Source organism: Liolophura sinensis, chromosome 2, assembly GCF_032854445.1.
Source record: "Liolophura sinensis isolate JHLJ2023 chromosome 2, CUHK_Ljap_v2, whole genome shotgun sequence".
NCBI classification, from domain to species: domain Eukaryota; kingdom Metazoa; phylum Mollusca; class Polyplacophora; order Chitonida; family Chitonidae; genus Liolophura; species Liolophura sinensis.
In genome coordinates this window covers 2,361,908-2,377,361 of record NC_088296.1, presented here as the reverse complement: position 1 = coordinate 2,377,361, position 15,454 = coordinate 2,361,908, and the positions used below count along the sequence as shown (strand labels likewise).

Below are 15,454 nucleotides of genomic sequence, written 5' to 3'. Positions count from 1 at the left end.
TTTGTTGGCCGAGTCCAGCGAAGAAGAGGATTGTTTAGGGTTCACAACCGATGATAGACCATCTGCTGACAGGGGATGTGACACTGACTCAGATATTAGTGCATCAGGGCAACTACTGACCAATGAACGACGAATGCCTTCGGCGACAAGATGTATTGGTATTTTTGCGTAGCTGAGGTGAGAAAACGACTGACTATAGTACGGCTCTATTCAACACTTCATCAAACCCACGATAAATAAGTGGTTTCTCTGCGTTTCCTCAAAGTTTGGTGACTTAGAAACACATACTTTTATTCAGAAAAGCGGGGGTTATGTACACGAATTCGCGTATCATCATCTCCAAAACTACGATACTTTTCGCTGGTGTGGCATTTTCTGTGAATGTTCAGTTCGATAATCCCATTTTATAGATGTCTTTATGAATGTACGTTCACAATTACACTAATATATTACAAGATTACTTTGAATAAACCTTTAATGACAAAATCCAACCAGCTTTGTAACGCTAAAATAGAAAAATGATCTGCGTCACTCGCTGTTACAGTATAAGCTCATACTGAGGCGAGCACGGCCGTTGAGGCTGATCGCTGACGCCTGCGCGGGCGGAAGGCAGGCACGGCTACAGACCTTCCCACGTACGGCCGGAGAGGAAGCCACCATGAGCAGACCTTGAATTCACAGCGACGGCATTGGCGAGAGACTTCTGGGTCATTACGCTGCGCCAGCACGCTAACCAATTGAGCCACAACTCGTTTAATAAAGTTCGCATTTATTTGTATCAAATTAGTACAAATTCTGCAGTTCCACTGCGGATGCTTCACACATATGGCCGCAGTCAGGTTTGTGCACAGAGGAAATGAGAGGGAGTCATCGGGAATAGCGAGAAAACCTGAAGGAAACTGAAAAGAGCCTGAGAGAAGGAGGCCGAAGAGAACACGAAGAGAAGCAGAAAGATCCTTGTGGAAAATGAGGTGTATTGAGTGTAGGGGAAGAGTCTACAGAAGAGTGGGGGGTGAAGTGGCCATGAAGCGGAAACCGGAAATATGCCGGAGGAAAATGAGGAGTATGGAGTGTAGGGGAAGAGACTACAGAAGAGTGGGGGGGGTGAAGTGGCCATGAAGTGGAAACCGGAAATATGCCGGAGGAAAATGAGGAGCATGGAGTGTAGGGGAAGAGTCTACAGAAGAGTGGGGGTGAGGAGGTCATGAAGCAGAAACCGGAAATATGTCAGAGGAAACATAATGAAGGAAACCATGGAGATATCAGAGGAAATCGACGGGAACCAAGGAAAGCCCCGAGGAAACCGGAGAGATATCAGAGAAGACCTATGAATAGCCGTGGGTTTCCCCCGGGCTCTACACCGTTTTCTCCCACCATAATGCTGGTCGTCATTGTAAAAGTGAACAATTATTTGAGTACGGCGTAAAACACCAGTCAAATGAATAAATAAAGGATCTGTTTAAACCTGTACACATGGATCATTGTACAGATATCATCACCTATTGATATAACATCAATTCGTAATATTCACTTCCTGGAAAACATTTCTAAGTCGAAGTGTCCACCTCATAGTAATGGATCTGAGCCCCACCCCCGTATCGAGTCATACTTGAGTCTTTAATATGGGTTATCTTGGCACTGTCTCACTTAATTGACGTGCAGCATTAGCGGGATCGGTCAAGTACTGAGCCGGCCGGTGTCAGCATAATGTGACTAGCTGGACCGGTTTGCTTGGTGTCTTCGGCATGGCGTTCCAGTAAGGCAGAACTATCAATTGAAATCTGGCCGAAATCTGTTGAACTCATGGATATGATGAATTTCTTGCCGTTATATGTACTAGTACATCTAAAATCATACCAACATTGCCTTGGTTGTCTTGCCATCACTGCGTTTATGGCTTTGATAAACCTAGACATGTTATTTAAAGGTATTTGTGAAGAAATGTGTCATACCGACGACTCTATACTTTACTATGTCATGTCACACGTTCAACCCCAGTGCCGGGCTTCATACGAGCATGAAATATGCCAGGGCAATGTATGAACAAAATGCCCAGTTAGTTTCACTTTCGGTTTGATTTCCCGTAAACTACTTTCTCGCCGAATGTTTTTCTTGCGCAGAAACAGATCTAAAAACAGATCACGGGCCGTGATATCGTACCTGGACTGACCTCTCCATCCGGGCGGACGTCCCCAAAAGAAATACTTGTGTGCTTGTAGAAACGCTCACTGTCCAGACACATGAACCAGGGGCTGTGGATCTAAGGGACCAGCTTACACAGTAAGTACGTTGTGTAACAAAATACATGTGTATGCCCCACACACGGGCGGTTCAGTAGAGTCGTAAGCTCTCATATGTGCCGGCTTTAACAGCGAATGGGCGCGGTATCGCTCGCGTTGTGCAAGACGCGATCAGCCTTGTATTACACCAGCTCATTAAGTTTATCACACAGGGAGAAGCACTGATACATTGGCGCTTGTGACACCTAATGGGTCATGCTGACTTCCTCTTAGGTCGCACGTGGGAAGGTTTGACAGCAGCCTGCGGATGAACGTGGGTTACCCCGGGTCCTGCCCGGGTTCCTCCCACCACAATGCTGGCTGCCGCTATATAGGTGAAATATTCTTGACTTCGGCATAAAACACTAATAAAAAAAATCCATGCATAATGTATAGAGCGATTGATTTATTAAATTTCTAAGCTCCATTCTAGCGAAAGATGAGTGACAGGCTTTGTTGCAAAGAGTTTTAATATAGAGGAAACTATCGTTTGTGAGAAAGTGAATAAAAAAAGGTATGCTGTCTGACTTAACAAAGCGTTTGTCTCATTATATATTAGTCTGTCTTCGGTCTCATAATGAAAGCAGTGGTAGCTGGTCGAGTGCTTAAGATGCTGGCAGTTTATTCACTAGAGCACACGAGGTGATGGTTCCAATTGTACCACGGACATGGAATTTGTGATTTGCCCAGCTTTCACTATGTGTGGGTCATAGATAAGAATAAATTATTTACAACGGTGACTCTGTCCTTTGTGTGGTGTAAGGCTCAATGAAGACCATTTGTCTTCCACTAGTACTTCATGCTTATTCGTAAGCTACGCGTGGAAAAGTTTGTAGATAACATGCCAAATATTCGTGGGTTTCCACGGATGCTTCGCTTTCCTACTCTTACAAAATTCACCGATATCGTGACAGTGAGAAAGAGTTATCGAGGGTGGGGTGAAATGTAAAAATGCAGTTAATAAATAAAATAATACTTATGAATAAAACTTTATGTGAATGATAAAATGAAGAACTGCATATTTTATGCATTATTTGAAGTATAAATAATTAATAAATATTTCTTGGGTGATACAAGAGCGATGGACTCACCTTTGCGAAACAGCTTAGGGCGATTTCTAGGCACCCAATAATGTGGATGCCATTACCATCATGAACCTGTATCTTGTCGCTTCCGTAGATATGTATATGTATAGGTCGTGTATAGGTCCATGCGTATCTAGCCATTTGACTTCAATTATCTACACACATAAATTTTGCTTAAACAGGTGTAATAAAACTTGGACTTTATTCCCGCCAGTCAATGAACCATGTCTTTATATTCATGAACGTTTACTAATATCTTATTCATTATATTTTTGCTCTGCCCGATTTTCTTCCACCATAATGCTGGCCGCCGTCGTATAAGTGAAATATTCTTGAGTACGGCGTAAAACACCAATCAAATAAATAAGTAAATAAGTAAATAAGTAAGTAAGTAAATAAATAAATGCATAAATAAACTTATTGTATTTTATGGTATATATTTTTTTTCTGACTGTTGGTGAATGGAAGTTGTACAAGCAAAGTCGGTTTCCTTGTTTTCTCTTTTTTTCGAGGTGATGATGCAAATTTGGACAGATTTGTATGTGATTCATATTACAAAATTTCCCACAAACTACTTAACTTAGAGCAGTGAAATTTAGTAGACTACTTCCAATTGTAACACTGTGTTCATGATCTGATTAAGTCTTCAATGACAGCATTTTATTTTTCACCCACGTTTGAAGGATTTTAGACTCATTTGATTATGCAGTGGAAAAAGAAACGAAACCTTTTACTAACGACGGGAACTTTATAGCAATTGAATGTTGACGGAGCTCATTGTTATATTTTATCTGCTTCAGAAACAATGGTTCGGGCACTGATTGAGCTCCGTCCATCGAACATTCTATATACACAGGATTCCATCAAAAACACCTTCACATTTCAACACGAGGGGACACCTATAGGCGAGACGCTCGACGACTTGTGTAATGGTGTCTGTGATATCTGCGACATTCCACCGATAAGAGTGTCTTTCCAAGACGGTCGTTACTGGAGTGGCGATAATCGACGTCTGTGGGTGTTTCGGCAGTTTGAACGATTGGGCGGATGTGATAAGATCCGGGTAAAGGAAGTAAACTGGAGCGCAATTAACCCTGACAAATTTACCACAGAGAATGGCGGAGTTGAAGTAAGAGTTAAATGATTTATTTATTATCTGAGATAAAAGGCAGTGTGTTGCTGCAGACATTTACCTGCTTACAGTCTCTCTGCATTATATTGGCCTATCCGTCCCTTTCTCACTAGCTTTTACCAAACAAAAGTAAGTAGTGATTTATAAAATGTGTCACAACATACATGCGATATAGAAAAACTACAGGCACTATAACAGACATACAGGCACTATAGCTAACCTACAGGCACTACAGCACACCTGCAGGCACTACGGCACAACTACAGGCACTATAGCACAAACACACACACTGAAGCACAATTGCATCCATTACAGCACGACTACAGGAACTATAGCACCACTGCGGGCATTATAACACACCTACACGCACTATGACATAATATACATCGACTATAGCACAACTGCAGAATATATAGCATACCTACAGGTATTATAGCACGACAATAGGTACTAGAGCACAGACCCAGGCACTATAGTACAACAACAGGAACTGTACTACAACTGCATGTAATACAACACAGATAACACCCGCTTTGATCAAAACTACATACACTATAGCACGCACTACACGTACTATCACACAGAGTACATGCACTGTATCAAAACAACAGTTAATTTAGCAAGAACTACATGCATAATAAATCCAACTGTCTACACTATAGCACAAATTATAAGCACTATGGCACAAACTACATGGAATAAAGCAAAAACTACATGCACTATAGTAGTAACTACGTGAACAATAACACAGGTAACATGCACTGTACAACAAACTGCATACCCTATACCACAGGCTACAAGAGAAATAACACAGATAACATGCAATATAACACAAACTATATCGACTATAGCACAGACTACATGGACTATAGCATAAACCACATGCATTATATGACAAATTACATGGAGTATAGCACAAACTGCATGCACTATAGCACAAACTATATGCACTATAGCAAAAATTACATGCACTATAGCACAAACCACAAGGACAATGCCACAGATAACATGCACTAAAGGACAAACTACATGGGCAATACCACAGCTAACATGCGCTGTAACACAAACTGCGTGCACTATAGTACACACTATATGATCTACAGCATAGACTACATGGACTATAGCACAAATTACATGCGTTATAATACAGACTACACGCACTGTAACACAACCTATATGCACTAGAGTACAAACTAAAACACCACAGATAATACTGACTATGTCACAAACCACATGCATTATAAAACAAACTACATGCACTGTAACACAAAGTACATGCACTATACCAGAAACTACATGCACTAAAGTACAAACTATAATACCACAGATAACCTGCACTATAGCACAAACTACATGCATTATAGCACAAATTACATGGACTACGGCACAAACTCCATGCACTATTGCACAAACTACATGCACTATTGCACAAACTACATGCATTATAGCACAATCTACATGCACTATGGCACAAATTACATCAGCAATACCAAAGGATAACATTCACGATAGCAAAAACTGCATAAGGAAAACCACAGATATTATGCATCGTAACACAAATTGCATGCACTATAGCTCAAACTAGATTGGCAAAACCACAGATATCATGCAATAAAGCACACATTATACTGACAATAGCACAAACTATATGGACTATAGAACAAAATGCAGGCGTTATTATATCAGCTGCATGCCCTATAGCAAGAATTGCATGGACTGTAGCACAAACTACATGCACTAAAGCAGAAAGTACAATACCACATATATCAATCACTTTAACACAAACTACACGGACTATGGCACAAACTACATGCATTATAGCACAAACCACATGCACAATGACACAAACCACATGCACTATAGCAAAAAATACATCCACTATAGCACAAACCACAATACCACAGATAACATACACTATAGCTCAAAATACATCCACCATAGCACTAACTACATGCATTATAACACAGACTAGGTGCACTGTAAAACAGCCTATACACACTACAGCACAAACTACATCCAGTATAGCAAAAACTACAATACAATAGATAACATGCACTATAGTACAAACTGCAAGCATTATAGCGCAAGTTACATGGACAATAGAACGAACTGCATGCACTATTGCACAAACTACATGGACTATAGCACAAGCCACATGCACTGTATCACAAGCTATATGCACTGGAGGACAAACCGCAATTCCACTGATAACATCCACTATAGCACAAAGTACATGCACTATAACACAAACTGCATGGAGTATAGCACAAACTACATGCAGAATAGCACAAATCAACAATACCACAGATAACATCAACTATAGCACAAATCAACAATACCACTGATAACATCCACTATAGCACAAAGTACATGCACTATAACACAAACTGCATGGAGTATAGCACAAACTACATGCAGAATAGCACAAATCAACAATACCACAGATAACATCAACTATAGCACAAATTACAATATCACAGATAACATGCACTCTAGCACAAACTACAATACCACAGAAGACATGCACTATAGCACAAACTACATGCACTGTAACACAAACTTTATGCACCATAGCTCAAACTACATGGACTATAGCACAAACTACATTGGTAATGCCACAGATACCATGCAATATAGCACAATCTATGTGAACTAAAGCACAGACTACATGGACTATAACACAAATTACATGAACTATGGCACAAACTGTATGCACTATTGCACAAACTGCATGCACTATAGCACAAACCACATGTACTCAAGCACAAACTACAATACCACAGTCAACATACACTATAGCACCAACTACATACACTGTAACACAAACTACATGCACTATAGCGCAAACTACATGCACAATAGAACGAACTTCTTGCCCTACAGCACAAACTGCATGGGCTTAAACAAAAACTACTTGCACTATAGTACTAACTACTTGTGGAATACCACAGATAACATGCACCATGACACAAACTACATGCATTAATGCACAAACTGCATGCACTATAGCACAAATTACATGCATTGTCACACAAACTGCTTGTACTATGGTACAAACTACATGGACTATAGCACACACTACGTGCACTGTGGCTCTAACTACATGCAGTACAACATAAACTACATGCACTATTACAAAAACTACCAGGGTAAAAACACAGATAACATGCAATGTAGCACAATCTATATGAACTATAGCAAAGACTACACTGACTATATCACAAACTAAATGTATTATAGCACAAATTACATGGTATACAGCACAAACAGCATGTGCCTTCGCATAAATTACATGCACTATAGCACAAACTTAATGGGCAATACCACAGATAACATGCACTAAAGCAATAAAGCACAAACTATATGGGCTATAGCATACACTACCTGGACTACACCACAAACTACATGCATTATAGGACAATTTACATGGACTATAGCACAAACTACATGGACTTTAGCACAAAATGGATGCTCTATAGCACAAACTACATGCAAGGTAAGTGAAACTATATGCACTGTAACACAAATTGAATGCACTATAGCACAAACTACATGGCCTAAATCACAAACTACATACAATGTAACACAAACTGCATGCGCGAGAAAATTTTTGTTGAACATCAAAAACGAAATAACTAAAAAGAAACTGAAACTTAACACTTTCATGTTGTAATAGACAATGCCACATTTAGGACAATAATTACGTATTTAGTGTATTCCGGATGAAAATAATCGTTTCATTTCTTTTCCTTCAAAATTTGCTTAGATATTCACCAGTAATGGGACCAGCTAGCTTTATCGCTTTCCTCTGTGTAATATAAATGTATGGATTACGTTTTGAGCATTTACCACCACTCTGTTGTCATCGTCCTAGTTTTACTCTCTCTTCTACGGTCCTTTACCTTTAGTTTTACGCCGTCATTTTGTGTGGGGAGTGGGGGGGGGGGGGGTAGGGGTCTTTTAGTCCTATTTTAACTCTGGCTATACTTCAATTTGCTATAAGTCAATAGATTATCATCCAGGTTTCTGTTACACCAACCATACAAACCAGTTCATTCATATTTAGGTAACGTTTGAATAAAACCGCCTGGTGGTGTATGGAATGGGTGTATGTAAAACTGCCTGGTGGTGTATAGAGTGGGGCTATGTAAAACTGCCTGGTGATGTATAGGATGGGTGTATGTAAAACTGCCTGGTGATGTTTAGGATGGGTGTATGTAAAACTGCCTGGTGGTGTATAGAGTGGGGCTATGTAAAACTGCCTGGTGATGTATAGGATGGGTGTATGTAAAACTGCCTGGTGGTGTATAGGATGGGTGTATGTAAAACTGCCTGGTGATGTTTAGGATGGGTGTATGTAAAACTGCCTGGTGGTGTATAGAGTGGGGCTATGTAAAACTGCCTGGTGATGTTTAGGATGGGTGTATGTAAAACTGCCTGGTGATGTTTAGGATGGGTGTATGTAAAACTGCCTGGTGATGTTTAGGATGGGTGTATGTAAAACTGCCTGGTGGTGTATAGAGTGGGGCTATGTAAAACTGCCTGGTGATGTTTAGGATGGGTGTATGTAAAGCTGCGTGGAGGTGTATAGAAAGTGTAGGTAAAATTGCAGCCTGTTTTAATCTCTCTTTAACAGTGTAACCTGTCTGGACACAAAGGGAAACCTAATATATTTTAATAGTGTAGCATGTCAAAGGCGTGCAGTTCCACAAGTATCTGACTCAGCTGTAGCTATGGTACCAGTCGGTCACATTTACTTTGAACCCTTAGAATAACACCTTGACAGGGGTAAATTGACAAGAGGTCGAATTCCAACGGTTACGTGTGGGATTTGCCCACTATCACGCTGTCGTCGCCGCTCTGCTTTTAACCGGGTCGGGTCATACCAAGCACTTTAAAAATTGTGCTTTGTTTGTATTTGTTGCTGGCTCACTTGGGACACAGTCTGACTGGTTAAAGCAAGGTTAGAGGACTGGATATACTGATATTATTATAATATGAATAGGTGGAGTGTTATGGCTGGAGTCATCGGCACGGTCTCTACTTACCATAAGAAAAAAAAACAGAGCGCATGAACACACACCTGGTGACTCCTCTTCATCACATGACTGACATATTCTGACATACTTTCTGCTTAAATAGGTCAGAGTGCGTGGTTACCGCGGAGACCCGGGCGGGTCGTGGCACAGGCGCCCTGACAACTTCCTCCGCCGTCAAAACCAGTCTTCACGTCGTGCACGTCATGGAGTTAAGGTACACAGCTTTGACAATAACGTTGTGCCGCCCGTGATATTGCCACCGACATCACCACCGCAACCAACAACGGCAGGAAGACAGCCAACATACGGGAAACTTATCCACCAAGCGTTTGTAGACCCCTATGACTACGGACACAGGACATCGCCTCTTTGTAAGCCAGTCAGGCCGACTAGCACAGTGTCACCTCCAGCGCATGCGCAAACGCCGATATTCCAGCCGACACCCTCTAACTCGACCTGGGGCTTTTCCGGCAGGGAGGGAATTAGGATGAACACAGCACGAGATACGATAATTGACATCGCCGCACCCTACTCTCAGATCCCCAGAGACGAAATAGATGGCCAGCCAGAAAGTCAACATCACAAGAAGTCGAAGAAGAGATCGTGTTGTGTTATTTGTTAATTCCTTAGTGTCACATGCAATTTCTAATTTCTGCCCACATATCAAAAATACAAATACATCCAATTCAAGTAGGCTATACTGTAGCCATAGTTTGCTGTTTACAAGAAGAGCTAAAGCGCCATTGTTATGTAGAAACATTTAGTTTGGAGGAGAAAAAAGGGTCACTGAGTTGTGGGTGGAAAATATTACGAAAAACTGCAGCATAAGAAGTAAAACTAAATAAGTGAAGATGGCGTGAAAGTTGGCAAATGAGCACTCGCAGCTATTGAAACCTAGCGTCTTGTAAGTTTAACTCAGTTGAAGTTTTGTTCTAACTGTTCTTGTAAACGCCTAAGTAGAAGTAACCTATACGACTTTTTGCTCCATCGATTAATCAGAATTCGGCAAACATATTGTTATTTTAGTTTCTCTACGGTAGATAGGAGTCGTTACGACTGCCTGTCGTGGTGGACGGGCTGAAGAAATCGGGACTGCCGTGTGGCTGCGGAGAGTGGGCGTTGAGGCGGCTATGAAGCGTTAAATGGAGATATCGAGTCATACTTGAGTCTTTAACATGGGTTATCTTGGCACTATCTCATTTAATTGACGTGCAGCATTAGCGGGATCGGTCAAGTACTGAGCCGGCCGGTGTCAGCATAAGGTGACTAGTTGGACCGGTTTGCTTGGTGTCTTCGGCATGGCGTTCCAGTAAGGCAGCACTATCAATTGAAATCTGGCCGAAATCTGTTGAACTCATGGATATGATGAATTTCTTGCCGTTATATGTACTAGTACATCTAAAATCATACCAACATTGCCTTGGTTGTCTTGCCATCACTGTGTTTTGGCTGCAATATCAGGTTCTACGTGATGCGGTGTGGCAGTAAACTGCAAATAAATATATAAATCAGTAAGGTTTAAAGCAATTGAAATCTATGATTGACCGAATAGAACATTTATCCGCTATCAGTATAGTCCATTAACTAGGACGTGTTGAATAATACGCATTGCATCGGCCGCAACATATCCATGGACTATGACTCCTTCATGAGGCCAAATCATCTCTTGGACGAGAAATGTCTTTTTTTGTCGCACGGGAGAACTCAAGGTTTGTCGTATTTGTCACCAATTTTGTGCAAAGCTAGGCTCACACCCTATTATTGGCAGGCCTGTGACTAGAGACCGGTTGTTCAAAACTGTTTTTAGACTTAATACCAGATTTAGTTTTTAAAATAATTGCCTAGCCCAAAATAATTGTATAACGTGATATTAATTATGGACTAAAGCTGCTGGTATTCTACATTGACTTGGACAACTGCATACTGGATGATGAATTTTGGCCACGATTTGAAATTTAAAATATGACTTAATAACAGCATTACGTAATACACTTTCGAACAGCTAACCATAAGGCGGCAGATTTTTAGTTGCAATGAGACTGAGATTGTGTGATGTCTTGCGTTCAGCCTACAAGAGAGTTTAAAGCCCAATTTAGTTGTTACGTGTACGCGGGTGAATCGTCAAGTCGCACGGCCTCCGTTCTACAAACGAGCGGTTGAGTAGCGTCCTTAGCACTCACATGTGCCGGTTTTAACAGCGGGTTGGCGCGGTTGTGGCTCGTGTTGGGCAAAAAGCCCTCAATATTGTGTTACACCAGCTCATTACGTTTACCACACCGGGAGAAGCACTGATACATGACTATTGTGACGCGCAATGTGTCATGCTGGCTTCCTCTCAGGCCGCACGTGGGAAGGTCTGCCAGCAACCTGCGGATGATCGTGGGTTCCCCCCGGGCGCTGTCCGGTTTCCTCCCACCACAATTCTGGCCGCCACCTATAGATGAAATATTCTTGACATCGGCCTAAAACCTTATGAAAAAACCCCATGCAGAATGTATAGAGCGATTGATTTAGTGTCTGACTTAGGCAAACAAAGCATTTGTCTCATTATACATTAGTTTGTCATGATGAAAGCAGCAGGAGCTGGCCGAGTGCTTGAGATATCGCATTTCAATCACTGAAACACACGCGAGGTGACAGTTCAAAATCTAACACGGACAATTTGTGAATTGCCCGGCTTTCACTACTTGTTGGTCATAGGTAACTAAAAATTATTTACAACGCTGGTTAGGCGGTTTGCGCGGTGTAACGCTCGTTGAAGACCATTTGACTTCCACTAATACTGTATGCTCATCTGTTAGCCACGCGTGGGAAAATTTGTCGATAACTTGCCAAATATTCGTGGGTTTCCACGGACGCTTCGGTTTCCTGCACTCTAAAAATTCATCAGTATTGCATCAGTGAAAAAATTATTGAGTTTGGTGTTAAATGTATTCATAAATATCATAAGAAAAAAAAATTATTAAATAAAGCTTCCTGTGAATGATCAAATGAGGAACGTTACATATAAATTTAACTCAAACAATTCGACCTGCCTCAGAGTCAATGAATCATGTCTTTACATTCATAAATGTTTACTAATATCTTCTTTATGGTATTTTAGCTAGGCCGGTTTTCTTCCACAATAATGCTGGCCACCATCGTAAAAATAAATAAATAAACAAAAAAATAAATAAATAAACTTATATTTTATGGTATACATTTTTATTCTGGCTGTTGGTGAATAAACATTGTACAAGTGATTACTGTTTTCTTTTTTCTCGCTGACGATGCAAATTTGGACAGATCTGTATGTGATTCATGTTGACATTGCCTACAAGATTTAGTAGCCTACTCACAAGTGTAACACTTTGTTCATGACCTGATTAAGTCTTCAGTAACAGTTAGTTTTTATTTTTTCTTCCCACGTTTGATGCATATCGCACTCATGTGATTTTGCAGCGGAGAAAGATACGAAACCATTTGCTAACAACGGGAATTGTGTAGAAATTGAATTTTCGTGTCATAACTTTCGTGTCTGGTGATGGAGCTCATTGTTGTGGTTGTTTTGTCTGCTTCAGAAACAATGGTTCGGGCACTGATTGAGCTCCGTCCATCGAACATTCCATATACACAGGATTCCATCAAAAACGCCTTCACGTTTCAACACGAGGGGACACTTATAGGCGAGACGCTCGACGACTTGTGTAATGGTGTCTGTGATATCGGAGACATTCCGCCGATAAGAGTGTCTTTCCAAGACGGTCATTACCGGAGTGCCGATAATCGTCGCCTGTGGGTGTTTCGGCAGTTTGAACGACTGGGCGGATGTGATAAGATCCGGGTAAAGGAAGTAAACTGGAGCACAATTAACCCTGACAAATTTACCACAGAGAATGGCGGAATTGAAGTAAGAGTTAAATTATTTCTTTATTAACTGCTTCCGCTTCGGGACCGGTAGATCCAGGATCAATCCTTGATCGAGTCACACATAAGACTTTAAAAGAGGAAGTTGTAACTTCCTCGCTTGGCGTTCAGCATGAAGGGGATAGTGCAACGACTGGTTGACCCGTATCAGTATAATGGCTCGGGCGGGGCGGCTTACTTGCCTTCGGTAAGTCGTCTCAGTGAAGCAGCACTAAATAAAAGAGCGGTGGAAATCCGTCCTGCAACAAGGAGGCACATTATACGTACATGCACCCTAATGATTCCTTCGTCGTCATATGACTGAAAAATTGTTGAGTACGACGTTAAACCCCAAGCACTCACTCACTCATTATTAACTGCTATAAAAGAGGGTAGGCCCTATGTTTCTGCATGTGTTCACCCGCTTACAGTCTTACTTCGTTGTTATTAGGTTATACATATATGCAATAAAGCACAGCTACAAGCACTATAACACTCATGCAGGCACTATAGCTAACCTGCAGGCACTACGACAAAACTACAGGCACTACGACACAACTACAGGCAATATAGCACAAATACGGATATTATGGCGGAATTACACTTACTATAGCACAACTGCAGGCATTATAGCACAACTACAGGTACTATGACACAATATACATCCAATAAAGCACAACTGCAGGCATTATAGCACAACTACAGGCACTATAGCACATCTATAGGTACTATGACACAATATACATTCAATAAAGCACAACTGCAGGCATTATAGCACAACTACAGGCATTATATCACATCTATAGGTACTATGACACAATATACATCCACTATAGCATAACTGCAGGCATTATAGCACAACTACAGGCACTATAGCACATTTACAGGTACTATGACACAATATACATCCACTATAGCACAACTGCGGGCATTATAGCACAACTACAGGCACTACAGCACATCTACAGGTACTATGACACAATATACATCCACTATAGCACAACTGCAGGTATTATAGCATAACTACCGGCACTAAGGCAAAATAAACATCCACTATAGCACAACTACACACATTATAGCATGACTACAGGCACAATGGCACAATATACATCCACTATGTATATGGTATGTAGTGAAGTTGTGTGGCTTGATGTCTACACTACATAGCAGTGTAGGGAAGTGGTTTGGCTTGATGTGTACCCTGCATTGCACCGTAGGAAAGTTGTGTGGGTTGGTGTCTACACTACATTGCAGTGTAGGGAAGTGGTGTGGGTTGGTGTCTACACTACATTGCAGTGTAGGGAAGTGGTGTGGGTTGGTGTCTACACTACATTGCAGTGTAGGGAAGTGATTTGGCTTGATGTGTACACCACATTGCACCGTACGAAAATTGTGTGGCTTGATGTCTACACTATAGATCAGTGTAGGGAACTAGTTAGGGTTAGTCTACACTCAGATGTACTGTAAACTGCAGTAATATAAAAGTGATTCATACAGTGGTGTACGTAAGATTTTTACGTACAATATACGGACCATTCTTTCTCTATTTACGTCTTGTGTAGAGAAGTGGTTTAGGCAGAGAATTGAGGTAGGATATTTTTTTACTGCATGATTTGCCCACAAGCCATGTTAGCCCTGACTATCGACTGAGTGCAACACATGTAAGCCTATGTCCTTACATCATTTCTCACAATTTATGGAAATAATCCGGTAACAGTGTAAATGTAATATAACATTCAAATGATGCATTATGTATCGTCACCACGTGGCTGAAATATTGCCGATGTAGCGTCAAGCCGTACTCATCCAATATCCATAACTATAGCCGCGCCCTTCTAAATCTGTTGACCACACCCTCTCATTATAAACATTTGGTTCTTCCAACTTTTATTGAGGTACAGGAAATCTGTATATTCTTCAACATATGGCGTGATACTTAATTCTTAGCCTGTTGAATAATGCTAACTAACTGTGAAACTGTTTAATCGCTATGGATCCTACCCGTATTCTGTCTGCCAGCAACCTCAGGATGGT

General features: G+C 41.1%; 1 protein-coding gene across 2 annotated transcripts; it reads left to right on the top strand.

Moving 5' to 3' along the window:
* On the top strand, positions 1-12,677 carry LOC135462865 (uncharacterized). 2 transcript variants are annotated; one of them, XM_064740154.1, is made up of 4 exons: positions 1-177; positions 2,121-2,280; positions 4,165-4,493; positions 9,639-12,677. In XM_064740154.1, the coding sequence occupies exons 3-4, from the start codon at positions 4,170-4,172 to the stop codon at positions 10,155-10,157; spliced, it is 843 nt and encodes a 280-aa protein (XP_064596224.1). In that variant the 5' UTR covers positions 1-177; positions 2,121-2,280; positions 4,165-4,169; the 3' UTR covers positions 10,158-12,677. The 2 variants fall into 2 exon arrangements, with proteins under 2 accessions (XP_064596224.1, XP_064596225.1); XM_064740155.1 differs by lacking the exon at positions 2,121-2,280.
* Positions 12,678-15,454: the final 2,777 nt, after the last annotated feature.

Excerpts from the sequence above, each read along its gene's own strand:
- LOC135462865 (XM_064740155.1), top strand. The coding sequence starts at position 4,170 with ATGGTTCGGGCACTGATTGAGCTCCGTCCATCGAACATTCTATATACA. Across the intron at positions 4,494-9,638 it reads CAGAGAATGGCGGAGTTGAA|GTCAGAGTGCGTGGTTACCG; the intron begins GTAAGAGTTAAA and ends CTGCTTAAATAG.